The sequence below is a fragment of the Salvelinus sp. IW2-2015 genome, unplaced genomic scaffold, assembly GCF_002910315.2.
Source record: "Salvelinus sp. IW2-2015 unplaced genomic scaffold, ASM291031v2 Un_scaffold2684, whole genome shotgun sequence".
NCBI classification, from domain to species: Eukaryota; Metazoa; Chordata; class Actinopteri; order Salmoniformes; family Salmonidae; genus Salvelinus; species Salvelinus sp. IW2-2015.
The window spans coordinates 23,314-39,854 of NW_019943990.1; the positions used below are offsets into that span (position 1 = coordinate 23,314).

The following is a 16,541-nucleotide window of genomic DNA, read 5'->3' on the forward strand; positions in this document are numbered from 1 at the left end:
TCCCCGCTTTTCAGGTTGTTAATACTTTACAAACCCATTTGTGTCAAATTCCAGTGAATATTGTCCTGCAAGTGTAATTTACAGTGAAATGTTGAGATTGAAACGCAACACTTGGCAYCATGAGCGCGTGTGTTGGTTTGCCGAGGTGATGAATCCAAATGTTAATGTAAAGGCGAAGTTCAATGTGTTTTTGCTAGATTTTCTGCCGACGTCAGTTATCTCGAAATTGCATTGTCTGTCAGGATAGACTACTCCACATTGTCACACACAGCATTACAAATTATTATTATTGTTAAAAAATAAAATAAAATAACACAGCAATACAAATGAGCTTCCTCTATCGTGCAACAATGTTGCTTTGGTCGAAAATAAGTTGGCTATATTTTCCGTGAAATAGCCCCCCCAAAAAATGTTTTTTCCTGATGACACAATCAAACTCATTAAGTTGGTGATTTCCTAAATAGGTAACTTACTATTAAGGTTCTTTCTGAGGGAGTTGTTTCCTGGTAGTATATTCGCGATGAAAGGCTTTGTCAAGCCAAGGTTACTTCAGTTCATTTGGTTCCCCGGTGCATGCTTGGCAAATTGGCAATGTTATTGTGAAGCTTGAATGAGGGTTCCCATTGTTGACTAGATCAACATCGAATATACAATAGTTCCAAATTGCTGCGAAATCCGTTTTGAAAAAGTTAATAAATCAAATCAAATTTTATTTGTCACATACACATGGTTAGCAGATGTTAATGCGAAATGCTTGTGCTTCTAGTTCCGACAATGCAGTAATAACCAATGAGTAATCTAACCTAACAATTCCACAACTACTACCTTATACACACAAGTGTAAAGGGATAAAGAAWATGTACATGAAGATATATGAATGAGTGATGGTACAGAACGGCATAGGCAAGATGCAGTAGATGGTATAGAGTACAATATATACATATGAGATGAGTAATGTAGGGTATATAAACGTAAAGTGGCATAGTTTAAAGTGGCTAGTGATACATGTATTACATAAAGATGGCAAGATGCAGTAGATGATATAGAGTACAGTATATACATATACATATGATATGAGTAATGTAGGGTATGTAAACATTATATTAAGTGGCATTGTTTAAAGTGGCTAGTGATACATTTTCACATAAATTACAATCACGCGTGCACAGAGCTGCTGGTGCCAAAGACTGTACATAGATTCATGTTTCTATTGTGTTATGGACTGTACGTTTGTTTATGTGTAACTCTGTGTTTTTGTCGCACTGCTATGCTTTATCTTGGCCAGGTCGCAGTTGTAAATGAGAACTGGCCTACCTGGTTAAATAAAGGTGAAAAAAAAGGATGTAAAGTTAGTCCTCAAACCAGGAAATAAAAGGAACCAATGTGAATTTATCGGATGCTTCAATCGTGTTGTTTTCTAATGAGTTCTATCCATTCTATATCATATGCACAGCGCGTTGACATAGTGGTCCTCATTCTCCGTCCTGTCTGGAAGTAGGCTGTCCTTGACGTTATGTACCTCCGTCCCGTCTGGAAGTAGGCTGTCCTTGACGTTATGTAACTGCCGTCCGTCTGAAGAGGATTTCCTGTGACGTTATGTAGACTCCGTCCCGTTGGAAGTAGGGCTTGTCCTTGAACGTTATGTACTCGTGCCTCGTCTGGAAGTAGGATGTCACTTGAGATGTACTGTCTTGGATTACGTTATGTAATCCGTCTTATAGTCCTTGTAGTCTCGGAAAGTAGGCTGTCTTGAACGCTTCGTGTACCATCCGTCCGTTGGAAAGTAGCGCTGTCCTTTGAGTTATGTACCTCCGTTGGAAGTAGGCTGTCGCTTGACGTTATGAACTCCGTCTGAAAGTAGGTGTCCTTGGACGTTATGTCATAAATCCGTCCCGTTCTGGAAGTAGGCTGTCCTTGACGTTATGTATCCGTCCGTCTGGAGTAGCTGTCCTTGACGTTAATGTACGTCCGTCCGTCTGGAAGTAGGCTGCTTGACGTTATGTTACTCCGTCCCGTCTGGAAGAGGCTGTCCTTGCCGTTATGTACTCTCCCGTCATGAGAGTAGTGCTGTCCTACGTTATGTACTCCTCCGTTGAAGAAGGCTGTCCTGACGTCTTTATTTAACATGTCTCTCGCTGGAAGTGGCTCCTTACGTTAATGTACCGTCCGTCCCGTCTGGAGTTATGCTTCACTGATGAATGGTAATACTCTGTTTCTTTTTGTCGCTGTTGAGAGGCGCGTTGGGAAGCGCTCGAGTGAGATTGTATTACCAGATGAAAAAGATCCAATGTATTTTCCATCAACGCTCCCAACTGGCTTTACGGCCTGGCATATGATTGTGTACGAGCCACGGAGGTCAATGGCAAAAAACATGTATACCTCAGTCTCATGTTTATCAGAAGATGCGCATAAACTGTTTTTAGGCCTTCACAAACCAAATCAACATGAGGTTTTACTTTGATAGAATGACTATTCTGTGGGTTTGACTGTTTCCCTGATCGCTCTGTTTAACCTAACACATGAATTTTCTATTCTAAAGGTGTGGTAGGAAGTTGGGAATCATAGAGGTGGACTACTTTGGCCTGCAGTTTCTCGGCAGTAAAGGAGAGAACCTGTGGCTCAACCTCAGGAACAGAATCTGTCACACAGATGACAATCTGCTCCTGCCGACTCCGGCTTCGAGTCAAGTTCTTTGTGGACCAATCTCATACTCCAGGAACAGACGAGGTATGGATATACTGTATCTCACAGCTCACACACACAACACACACACACACACACACGAACCCACACATACACACACCAAAACACAAATACATCACTTATCTTGATTACAAAGTCATCTTTAATAGGTCCTTACATCGTCTTGTTATGATTGGAAAAGAAAGCAAAATAAATCTAGGTCATGTTACTCATTAAATATTCATATTACTACATAACTCAACCCTTAACTGTTCAGATTCCCTCTGACTCCAGTCATGTGCTGTAGGAGGAGAAGGTAAACAACCAGATCATTCAGCACTGTACTGTAGCTACTGTATCCTGTGAAGTTAGTTGTGACTTCCTGCTTAGGCTCTACAGTGGAGCGAACTACAGTAACCCCGCAGCACACAGGGTTACTACAGGTCATTGTGGAGCCAAGCGGAGCAGGGCGGGAGGCCGCCAGGAAATGTGAACTCTTTAAAGGCTCTGTTGCTGATGCCACAGGGTCCCTATGCCTGCCTGGTCCTGCCTGCTGAGAGCTATACAGCCCTCCCCAGACCTTCCCTGCTGGCTCTCATTCAAGTGAATGAAGGAGAAGTGGGCWCACTTAAACATTTGTTGTTGCTTTTTGCTGTTGGTTTCTTTTCTTTTGTTGACTTTKTCATTTAAGGAGAAGCGTCCTTGTTCTTGTGCATTTCTCAGTTTTTTAGTTTCTTTTGGCTTTTGACAAAGTCTCAAAGGCACGTCTCACCGTTGTGAATTTGTTTAAATGCTAAAATGCTTATACTACATACTCAGAAAATATGCATGAGTTTAAAATAACTATAAAAAGACCAGTGTAAAAGGCTGTTTTCTCATTTAATATGCTCTTAGCTCTGTATTTTGTCAGCCTCATTTTTGAAATCGTTCTTCTTTTCCACAAACAAACCAGAGAAGAAATGATCCTGTCTTCCAAAAAAAGCATGTTGAAACTTCTCTAGTGAATGGCCTGACACGCTGACTTCAGGCTGATGGATAACAGGACCTCTGACACACTGACTTCAGGCTGATAGATAACAGGACCTTTGACACGCTGACGTCAGGCTGATAGATAACAGGACCTTTGACACGCTGACTTCAGGCTGATGGATAACAGGACCTTTGACACGCTGACTTCAGGCTGATAGATAACAGGACCTTTGACACGCTGACTTCAGGCTGATAGATAACAGGACCTTTGACACGCTGACTTCAAGCGATAGATAACAGGACAACTTTGACACTGGACTTCAGGCTGATAGATAACAGGACCTTTGACACGCTGACTTCAGCTGAAGATAACAGGACCGTTTGACACGTGACTTCAGGCTGATAGATAACAGACCTTTGAACACGCTGACTTCAGGCGGATAGATAACCAGACCTTTACACGCTGACTTCAGGCTGATAGATAACAGGACCCTTACACGCTGACTTCAGCTGATAGAAACAGACCTTACACGCTGACTTCAGGCTGATAAGTAACAGGCCTTTGACACGCTGACTTCAGCTATAGATAACAGGACCTTGACACGTGGCTGAGCGTCAGGCCTGATGAGATAACAGGACCCTTGACGCACGCTGACTCAGCTGCATAGATAACAGGACCTTGACACGCTGACTCAGGCTGATGATAACAGGACCTTTGACACGCTGACTCAGGCTGAAAGATAACAGACCTTTGACACGCTGATCTTCAGGGCTGATAGAAACAGGACCTTTGACACGCTGACTTCAGGCTGAGATACAGGACCTTTGACACGCTGACTTCAGGCTGATAGATAGACAGGACCTGTTGACACGCTGATCAGGCTGATAGATAAAAGCAGGACCTTTGACACGCTGACTCAGGCTGATAGATAACAGGAACCTTGACACGCTGATCAGGGCTGATAATAACAGGCCTTTGACACGCTGACTTCAGCTGATAGAACAGGACCTTGACCACCCTGATTCAGGCTGATAAAATAGGACTTACACAGGCTAGACCTTGACACGCTGATTCAGGCTATAGAAACAGGACCTTGACACGCTGACTCAGGCTGATAGATAACAGGACCTTGACACGCTGACTTCAGGCTGATAGATAACAGGACCTTTGACCACGCTGACTTCAGCTGATAGATAACAGGACTCTTGACACGCTGACTCAGGCTGATAGATAACAGGACCTTGACACGCTGATTCATTGGCTGATAGATAACAGGACCTTTGACACGCTGATCAGCTGATAATAACAGACTTTACACGCTGACTCAGGCTGATAGGATAACAGGACCTTTGACACGCTGACTTCAGGCTGATAGATAACAGGACTTTGACACGCCTGACTTTCAGGCTGATAGATAACAGGACCTTTGACACCGCTGACTTAGATAAAACAGACCTTTCAGGACCTTGACCGCTGATAGATAACAGACCCTTGACACGCTGATTCAGGCTGATAGATAACAGGACCTTTGACACGCTGACTCAGGCTGATAGATAACAGGACCCTTTGACACCGCTGATCAGCGATAATAACAGGACCTTTACACGCTGACTTCAGGCTGATGATAACAGACCTTTGACACGCTGCTCAGGCTGATAAGATAACAGGACCCTGACACGCTGACTTTCAGCTGATTAGATAACGACCTTTGACACGCTGAGTTCAGGCTGATAGATAAAGGACCTTGCACGCTATCAGTGGCTGATAGAGATAACAGAGAACCTTTGACACGCTGACTTCAGGCTGATAGATAACAGGACCTTGACACGGCTGAGTGACGTCAGGCTGATAGATAACAGACCTTTGACACGCGACTTCAGGCTGATAGACTAGGACTTGACACGCTGACTTCATGGTATAGATAACAGGACCTTTGACACGCTGACTCAGGCTGATAGATACAGGACCTTGACAAGCTGACTTCAGGCTGATACATAACTAGGACCTCTCTGACACGCTGACTCACGCCCTGATAGTATAGACAGATCCGACTGACCGCAACCACAACTGCCTGAACTCAGGCTGTATGAAGATCTAACGAAGACCCATTGACAACACGTGGCGATCGTGACTTAACCAGAGACATCCTGAATAAGGATAAAACACAGCGAGACACCTTTCGGACCAGCTCAGCCTGACTTCCATGCATCGTATACGACGCAAGCCACAGACCTATTGACACCGCTGATAGATATACAAGACCACTTCATGAGCACGCTGACGAGTTATAAACAGGACCTTGACACCTGACCAGGTCTGAATGATAAACAGACCTTGACACGTTGACTTCAGCGTGATAAAACAGACCTTGACACTGAACTGATAGATAACAGACCTTGTTGACACCTGACCTTCACGCCCTGATAGATTAACCAGAACCCTTTGACCACCACTGACTCAGCGGATAATCCTGCATCACAGGGACTACAGGAACCTTTGACACCTCGCTGATAATACCGAGACCTTTCGACACCGCGCTCGCATAGATACAACAGGACCTTATTACACCCGCCTGACTCAAACGCGGCCTCGTAGATAACAGGACCCTGACACACTGACAGATACGAGGACCTCTCGACACCGCTGACTTCAGCACGGCGCTTGCATAGGATAACAGGACCTATCTGACCGACCAGCTTGACTCAGGACACTATAGATAACAGACCTTCTGACACCGCCTTCACTGATAGATCAACAAGGACCTTGACACGCGATTACAGCGATAGACTAACGGACCTTTGACCAACGCTGAGTTCAGTCTGACCTAGATAAACAGGAACCTTTGAACGCTGACGTCAGATAATAACAGACCTTTTGAGGCACGCTGACCTTCCAGCTGTATAGATAAACAGACCTGACCGGATGCACTTCACGGCTGTAATGGATAACAAGACCTCTGACACGCTGACTTTACAGTGACTGATGATGCCGGGAAATTTTGCAGAGACCAATCGACCCCGCCTTCTTTCTTCTCTCCTCCCCAGATCTTCTAGAGGCTTTCCCTCATCTATGAAAAGTCCTAGCTTTGATCCCCTGCATCCTCACCCTTACGTGGTAACCCTAATCCCTTTAGTAGAGTTAAGGGTTATATCATCAGTTTTTCTTTTTTAATTGAAGGATCTTCCCAGCCGACCGTATGGCAGTGCCAAGTCGTATAAAAGTTCAACAATAGGCTGACTTCCGCCGGTTTGACTGAGGAACAAAACATGACTATTCTCCACACATTAGGTTTTCCTCTTTGATTAGGTTTATGTCTATGTAACCGTGTTGAAGCAAATTTCAGACGCCTCTGGTATTCCAATCCGAGATGGACCAAGGGTGACCGTAACCCCTACTCTTTATCAGATCTTTTCTTCGCGTCTTGAGTCTACCGCCCTGCACCCTCGGGCAAGGAGAAAACGTACCTGAAATTTAGGTAATTCCCAGTATGCAGTTATAGTCTCGAAAGTTTCTTTTGGTTCCCGAATTTAATTATCCTAATAGATTCTGGGTAACAAGGGCCAATGTGTACTTTGCCTCACAGGAGTAAATTATATAAGTTACACCTCATACTTTATTTTCACCCTCCTTCCCTTTGTCCTTCACTTGGTTGCAAGCACACCGGATGTGACTAGCCTTCCCCATTGCTTCCCTCCACAGTATGGAATCAAATCTAATGTTCCAATTAACAGTGTTTCCAAACGTGTCTTAACAAATATTCAACGGTCTCGTTCAGTATCAAGTTCCGGCGTTTTCATGACCGACTTCAAAAATAAAAAAAAATAAAGCTTAACAAATCGATGAGTTTCTTTATCAAGAGAAAGATTTCCCTGGGACGATTGAATATAAGTTAATACTTTACCTTTTCATAATTCTCTGTTGGTGTGAAATGTATTCTTTTAAGTCTTTATGTTGCCTCTCCTCCTGCCTGTTTCAGAAGAGAAGTAATGGATTTGAACCGCAGAAAGAAAAAAGGAAGTAAAAGAAGAGCAGGAACGAATCATAGAATAGCAATTAGAGAGCGTTAGGAGGAGTGTTTGCTGCGTTGGGGACAGTTGCCCATTGAGAATAAGTTACAGAATGGGCGGCGTCTCTACCTAGCTGCCATCACTCCTTGATGGAGAAGACATCCAGCTGACTCAATGAGTTATTGATCGCAGATGAGGAAGAGGAGGGGGTATGCAAATCAACCGGCGACCACAGTGAAGCCCCTCAAGACTAACCTTCACAGCTCTTCTCTGTTAGTCCCTATCTCGGTTTGTGAATCGGCCAACGGATGCAAGCCCTGTGCGGGGGGCGACTAGTCAGTCACTTCCAGTACAGTGTCTCTCTAAAGGTTGTCATCGAAAAGCGGCCTGATCGATCACACTGGGGGGGGTGTGTCCACCTTACATGAGACCCAAGTCTCATCCCCAGCCGCCCATAAAGTAACCTACTTTATAGGCACTTAAGTACCAAACCTCCCCACCCTTAGCATGCACCTCCTGGTCATGCTTTTCCGCCTTATTCCAGTACTTTGGTGTGACATGACTGATGCAGATATTGTCTGCACAGTCGTACTTTTTTTATAAACGAGACGCATCTAGGTGTTTCACATGTCATTTTTCTTTCCCCCCCGATTCCTTAATTGCGGAAAAAGGTAGCTCCTGTGGTGCGGAAGGCCCAGTCTGATGGCATGTTTCCAAGTCCATGAGTATTTATTGTGAAAACAAGAGAGCCTTCAAAGAGTCATGACATCAGATGCGGGCCCTCAAGAACGGGCATGGACAGCAGAGCGGCTTGACATCGGTTTGAACGTCGTTATTTCAGGTGCGGGAAGAGTTACGAGCCGCTTAGTTGCAGCGTGGTCGGAATGGAAAAAAACCAGTAAGCCCGAACCAGAGAACCCGCCATCGAACGGGCTGCACAAACCTAGTATGGCGGCCAACAAAGTTGGTATCCATAACCCAGTGTCTCTCAGTATTGGAATTAGGGTGAGTTCACAGAGTTCACCTCGCGTTTGTGCTTTGTAAGCAGATCCCTAGCACCTTGCACCTTAAAAACCTGGGTGGCAGAGGAAGGAGCCCGTACTAGCAGAATCAGTTAATTTCATAACCTATCAACAAAACCCGCATGCACTTCTGTTAAGCTTCCTGATTGTATCTCGAGACAAAGTGTGAGCTTTGATCAATGACTAACGTGAAGCGCCTACAAGTCCAAGGCAGAAACCCGAGTAAGCCCCTCTTGAAGGGAAGCAGCCTCGAGGCCTTGCGGAAACGAGCCTTGCCAAAGAGCACATTTACATCGCGGCAAACTCCGGGGTCCTCAGCACAGCCCGCCTCCCAACTGTGTCTGCGTAACACATAGCAGCCCTCTCGTTTTTCTAGGGCCCTATAAGAAAGATCGAGCAGGGTCCCATACATAGCGCCGCATGCTGAGTCAGTGAATGCCCTGCTATGCCCAATCCCTCTAAGTCCTCCAAATCTGTTCATCGGTCTGCCTGCTAAGTCGATTGAAGCCGAACACTTCACCTCACGAACTCGTCGCTGTCAGTAAAATCAGCGGCTTCACCGTCGCCACAGCGTGTCAGAAACGCATGGGTAACTCGGGTGGCATGTGTGCTCACAAAAAGGCTTGAGGCACACTGGGGCGGTTATGAGGCCAATTCACCAACCTGATAGCGCTTGACGGCTCTTTAGGCGGAGCGAAGCGTTTATGGTGGGTAACAATCTTAATTGGAATATAAGTGTGGTGCCCTGATGACCGCACCCTGAGACCTCCCACCGCTAAATATCTACCATGCTCAGTAAGCATTACGTATCCAACCGTCATATGCTTCTCTCCCCTGTAAATGGGTCCTTGGTGTGTGCTATGCGCAGCAGATAAAAGGACGCCAAAGAGAAGAAGCTACCCCCATGCCGAAACCCATTCATTAATTTGACCAGTGATGTTAGACTCGAGCCAAAACATGAAGTTTGTAGCCCTTCTTGACCCGCCCCTATGTTGCATTCAGTGTTGAAACGCAAATCCTGCGTGGGAAAAGAGCTGATGTTGGTTGTGGCTGTAAAATGACGGGACCCAGGAAGCCCCTGGCTGAGATTGTTGCTTCGTTGGCGCTCCTCTTCCTCAGATCTGATGTGTTATCCGCTAGAGTGTGTGAATAAAATCCGGGGACCCGAAAACGCGCAACTACGGGAGCACACCGGATATTGGACGCAGCGTAGAGAAAATGCGCAGGAAGAGGCAACGAAGTGTGTTGGTTTCTTAAAAGAAAATGCCAGGAGGAAGCGATTCTTTTAAGACCGACTCCTTTGAAGCAATGCGAGTCTGAGAGTTGATCTCCCGACACGACACTTAGCCCCTCCTTTGCGTGCACACGTGCTAGTAGGAAAGGGTCATCAGGAATGTGGCATGAGATGGTTGCTATTTGTAATGGTGTGTCAGGAATAGTGTTGGCAGGGAAGGACGTAGCTTGAAGCACAGAGCACTCGAACCTCAGTGGCCCCGAGATCTCAGGCCCGAGCTACACTGTCTCGCCATTTAGCTTAATCTGTGCGGACGAAGGACGTGACATCGTCATGCCCCATTAGTGGCTCATCGTTCCTATAAGGATCGAACTGGATAAGAGTTTGTGCGATGATGAAAGAGCGTCATCCGCATAAAGACTCCCCGAATCACCATTTGATCTACGAAGAACCCTAATGCTAGCAAATCCGTGTCGTGCAACCATTTTCTTACAGTTCTCCGCCGATGTGTCCGTCCCTGTATGGTTACTGATTCCCAAAATCATAAGGAAGGCGGTCCAGGTGAGGGGACGGGGTGGCCCAAATCGAGTAAATGATAATTTCCACGCCCGACAAATAAGCACCAATCGCAGACCCGGTACATATCCCACATACCACAGTACATGCAATTGTGCGTGTGCTTTAGGATATGGTCCGAGTAGAACTCGCCATAAGCGGCCCCAGCTCCTTGCTCCCTTGAAGGTACCACACGATGGTGACGCTTTTCATCCACCTGTGTGGTACGTCAGAATTGGGTGTAGTGTGCACCAGTTGCTGCTTTTTTCGATGCACGGAGGCCCGGTTTTTTGTGTCTGGAATTATTAAGCCCGCCGCACACAATTGAACAGTGTGAGTACAACAAGGAACTCAAAGGTTATGTGAAGACGAACAGATGCTGATTCAAACTATTAACACCGGAATGGTAAATGCATACAACTGATTTCCGAAATACCCCAGCCAACCTGACATGCCTGCGATGCGACTTAGCGAAATGAAAGAACGAGGCCACCACCCCAAGCGGGCAAATGGCTGCGTCCTCCCCGCACTGTCTTGCTTGTTTCCGTGTTAGGATGGCTTGGATCTTGTCGGCGATCTATCCTGAAATGTCCCATCCAAGAGATCCAATGATACCTTATCCCGATGAATGCTATTTCACAAGCTCTTATTGTGTGCGTCCCAGGCGTTGCTATTGTGGCGTTACAACCAGATTCAGCGGAGCACGTTGCCACAGTTTACACAACAGCCAATGTGGTGGCGGCATATACAAGGCAATAACGTACTTCCCTAACCAAGGTCCCGAAGAGACTGGCAGAAGCCGGCCGCCCCAGGCCACACCGGGCAACAGAGCCGAAACAAAGCCATAGCAGCATAAGCTTGCTCGAGAATAAAGACTGATCTATACTTAGAGATAGGGATGTGCGAGTGGTCGAGGCTAATGTCGGTGCGAAAAGAACGCCGAAGACACTAAGGCCCACAACGCGACAGGTCTGCAGGGAGACAGCAGAGTAGAGAGTCGTGCGTAGGCAGTTGTGTTGGGGGCCATGGTATGGAGAAAGCGTGGAGTGGCTAGGTTGGGGAGAGGAAAGGGGGAGTAACTGTGAGCCTCAGTGGCTGGGGCGTGGAGCGAACACGCCTGTCCAGATACAAGAATGCGAAAAAACTGAGAAACAAAAATGCAACAACCTGGCATGGCGTACATGTGTAAAGGAGAGGAAAGATCCGGGGGCGACAGGGTTCGCCCCATAGGGAAGAGAAAGGGGTGAGTAATATCTTTTCTGCGCAGGACCCACGGGTGCGCCAACGTTCCACATTTGAAGATCTCAGACCCTGCAAATAACAGTTCCGTAGGTCAAAAGGTATCTTGCGCGAGCCCCGTGACCCGCCACCAGGGGGCCAAAGTGGCCAGCGAGCCCCAAGTGAGCCAGCACCACCACCAATTCAACGACCCACCATTCAACCCTATTGAAATAAATGCGAGCAAGTGACAGAAATAAACAGCCCTAGAGCTACCATTACCACCCAGTGGACCACCACAGCTCGACGCTTTGTGTACCAGAGTATGTGCGAAAGTCATGGGCCAGGCCAAGTGAAAGCACCACCAACCCGAGCGGTGATCAGGGCGACAGTGATAGAACAGTCGACAACTCGCGCCTTTTGATTTGTGTTGTTTACAAAAAAACCCTGACATGTGTTTAAAGTTTGGAATGTGGAATCTATATAATGTTGACAAAACTTGGCTACCCCGTTGTCCTGAATGGGAGTTTCTGATTACACCCTCATCACTGCCTTCGGGAATCCTTTCCGAGGGCAGCGACGTACCCCCGGAGGTGCGATTAGAACGGTGGGTTGCCGCTAGCCCCGGCGCCTCTCCAAGAGGAAGGGCCAAGCAGCGCCAGCGGTGAGAGCCAGCGAAGCCTCTCGGGAGAGTCATGCAGCGGCAATCAATTTTTGGATCCCTACATACTACCTGACTCCGGTTAGGCCCGTACGATATGTTTCTGATAGTATGACTGTTTTTTGGCGCGAGGCTAGTTATGGTGCCTACATGACTGGAGGAGCTCACTTCGATTTATATCTTCTCTGTGTGACTCTCAATCTGTATAAGTTCAAAGCGTGACTCGACCACGACACCCTCTTACGTGATAGAGCGTTCTAGGACGCTGTTGAACATTTATAAGCGCCTCGAGCAAAATGCTATCTCGAGAAAGAAGAAGACCTCGTAGTGAGGGATCGAGCGGACCCATATTCTTATGGCGCCATTAGGGAGACGATATAGAACAGCGTGTGGCTAAACATGTCCCGTATATATATTTTCTGCTGCCTCACCCCCCGCAAGCCCGCACCCAACACAACACGAATACAATCGGTACGAAGAGATAGAAAAATCGATTCAGTATCTCCCTAATAACATAGTCGCTGTTGCACACGAGTCCTAATGAACCCATTAGAGAAATATATATATATCTATATATGAAGCGACCAGTCACGCAGTACCTCCGGGGACGGCGTTAACTGTGTGTAAATGCCTGCTGGTCGATGATGGTTTCAGCACGTCGAGACTGGCCAGGGTCGGTGTTAAATGGTGCATGTTATGAGCCGCCGACCCCCTCCCCCAGCCCTCGCCTCACCACTCCTGACACAAGCCCCCCGACCCCCACCCCACTCGCGCTCCGGGCTGATCTGCCGCTCGCTACGGGTCGGTAATAGAAGCTTCCAACGGAGGATATGTCGGAAGTTTGTCTGTGGGTGGTGCAACGTCCGTCAGACCTGGCTAGTCAGCAACTTACTCCTGGTTTCCTTTCAAACACTACACCAGTGCCGGATTAGGTGAATGTCAGAAAGGGCTCTAACTGTACACGACATATCTAATTGGGATTCATTTTATGTGACACGCAGCACATTCAATTAAAGTACCTATCCACTAGTGTACCGACAAGGCACGAGAAAAACGATGACTGTCACCCAGGTGCATAAACAAACAGAGGAACTTATTCAGCTGCTGGTTCTCATTATACCCCTGTTCGCACAACAAGCCGAGGTCACTCCGCAAGTGACGTAATAGTATCCTACGCCGTGATCCCCTACCATCGCCCACTAGGTACCTTATACAAACTCTATTGGAACATGGAAACACCGTGCCGATGTCTTAGGGTAGGGTCATTCGCACTCTGAGCTCCCGAGCTCAAGCATACTTAAAAATTAGCCTGTCGTATACCTACTCGTCGCTCTAACACAAGAGAAAAAAGCCACTCGACATTGCATGTCGCATCCCATTTACAAGAGATCACACGACCTCCTGGTCGATTGGCTGGTCTCCCTCTCGCAGCATGCCCCAAACTCCCCCGAGCCTTGGTGGATGCATGTCACTGCCATATTTGTTTTCTCGACTTAACGTTTCAAACTAATCATCAAACCAAGTTGGTATGCTGCGTCAACTACCGCCACCGAGATACCCGACCGTGTATCAGTAAAGAGGAAATATACCCAAAATTACATATAGTTGGACAAAAAAGTGACTCACACATATCTGATCCGCCAGTGGGGCCTAGACACAACTATGGGACTGGAGATTTATTTGATTCTAACCCCTGTCCGGCTCGTCGCAGTCACTGTTATGGTCACCCGGCAAACTCATGACGTACATTGCTTATTTCCTTATAACATACCAACCGCTACGCCTAACCCAGCAGATATCTCGTGCTGCTCTTCATCCGGTCAAAATACTACCATTCTAACCCTCGTTCAATCTAAACTTGCTAGTCCATTTGTGTTTCCCTTCTGGTGCCGAAGGCTGGCCTCATGAAAATTTCCTAAGCTATCATGCTACCTCCTGAACCCAACCTGCGCAGTCAATCATCTTTTCAAGGGGTCCCCCACCACATCACAACCTCCGTAATAGGATCTGGCCTGAAGCAAAGTTGACTCAGCTGTGTCTGTTCATGGAAGCTCTCTTCTGAACTCCAAAAGCAGAGTATAGGTGACACTAACTTACGATATCCTGCAGATTGACATGAAGACCGAGACTAATAAGCTCACTTGTAGTTGGGGCACTCATAACAGTGTCACTAAACTGTTACTCAATGGTGACTTGCCTATATATTACACCTGTACTTAGACTCACATAATTACTGTCATGATATGCCAGTGCATTATTTACTACTCTACCAAACCAAGGTAGTGGTTATCTACGTATTACGAATAATTCTATCGTGTATTGGAATATTCCCTGCCCTTACGGTCCTTGGATAACTTAAGTTGCTGAGACTATAATCCATCGCCACGACTTAGCACTCTTCAGCACCTCACCATACCGTCTCGGCTAATTATCTGAACACAGACGGGCGTTCCGCTAGCCTTAAGTAGCCTCTAATGACCCATAAATACCACATCCCCTGCTTCCGCTGCCAGTGTAGAGTGTTTTAACAGACTCGATATACTCCATCAGTTTTAAAGGTTCCTGCAAAACTTATCTAAATATCTTATGTTTTTAACCACTATCTTCTGAGCCGGTCAAGTGAGAGTTGGAACATTCAACAACGTCGTCTCGATTGCCTTTTGGCTCCAACCAGCACCAAAGCTTTGTTCTCCATGACTGTCATTGGTACTGTGGTCAACTACCATTGATGTAGACAACATACACACAAGATAACACACAGGGGATGCTCCTGTTGCTCCCGTTGGCGCAACAATGGTTGGTGACGACATGGCTGTAACATTCCACATGCTGAGGAAGGTCCATTTTCATAAGTCTGTCAGCTATGTTTCCTCTAAGTTAAAAAGCCTATGGAAGCACACAGTGCTGATCTTGATAGATGGGAGCTGTAATGCGTTTCCTGTGTGAAAACAAGTTAGACCCCATTAAACAAATCCCGCAGAAGCCACATCCATTCCCGACCTCAAACTTTATATAGCAGACAGCACAAAAGCCTAAACTGAACTTGGAGCTTAAACATGTCGCGGAGATACATTTGTCATTTTTTTACTTTACTAAACAGACTCCCACATACCATGTAGTTCTACCTTATCAGCAAATAGGCCCCTCCATAGAGTAGTGGATATTTGAGCACGTTTATTTTGTTGTTCTTTTTGGATTTTCTCTTTTGTATTTGCTTTTTTATTCCTTCGTTTTTTTTTTTCTTTTTTTTTTGGTGTGTTTTCGTTGTTAGGGTGTTTTTTCATTTGTGCGTGTACCAATTAAAGAAAAGGCTGAAGAGCGGTGAGAGCGTATCAATCAATGTTCTACTTTCCCCGTAACAGCAGAGGACCTGACCGTTGTCTACACTATATGCCACCCACCCAGTAAAGGATCTTAATGGTTGAACTTTCATGATTTTTACTGCAAAACTATTTTATACCTCTGAAGCCTATGAAATACACAACGGTGAGGCCTAGGTACCCCCTCCACTCTCTTCCTTAGAGGGATAATCTCGCCTTCGTACCTAACACCCCTCACAGACTGTACCAAGAAGCATTTCTCACCCCTCTTTCACTCCTGAGTGAGATCCTGGAAGGCAATTACCTCCATGCAGTTCATCGCTCCCACAAGTCCCCCAGGCCGCAGTGACTGTGATGGTTTCGTCCCAAGAAGCGCCCAGTCTATTCAGAACTCTTTTTTGCCCCACCAGCCTTTAACCCTATTTTTTCTACTGACTTAATGCTATGCGCTCCTAGAATGTAGTTTGCAAGAGATACAATCTGAGAGTGGGTCTCCAGCGATCTCACAAGCTTTACGCTATTAACTATGTGAATCTCTCCAGGAACCAAGACTAATGGACCCTCTTGTCTAGAAAGCAGGCTCCTCTTGTGGATGTCCTCGTACTACAAAATAATTTCCCATAATGCTCCATACAAACACTCCCTTTACTCGAACACTACTTTCTTCCCAAAAATAAAGTAAAAGCAGACCCAACTTGGTAAAATTTTCGATTAGGATTCAGATAATTCTTCCCTCGATTAACATAATCGCCGGTCTTTTTTGATATTACTTGATCAAGTAAACAGCGATCAGAAAGACCCACTGTCCTGCTGGCTTCACTGGAATGCTAGAGAAGGCCGTCTTCGACCAGGATGGAGTGAGCGAGTCTTTT

At 46.3% G+C, this 16,541-nt stretch overlaps 1 protein-coding gene across 1 annotated transcript in view; it reads left to right on the plus strand.

The window, feature by feature from the left end:
- Positions 1-2,157: 2,157 nt before the first annotated feature.
- mylipa (myosin regulatory light chain interacting protein a) overlaps positions 2,158-16,541 on the plus strand; it is a 50,483-nt gene continuing 36,099 nt past the window's right edge. Inside the window, 4 exon segments of the mRNA XM_024141720.2 lie at positions 2,158-2,201; positions 2,540-2,659; positions 2,661-2,699; positions 2,701-2,727. Of these exon segments, the coding sequence (XP_023997488.2) occupies positions 2,158-2,201; positions 2,540-2,659; positions 2,661-2,699; positions 2,701-2,727 (230 nt within the window).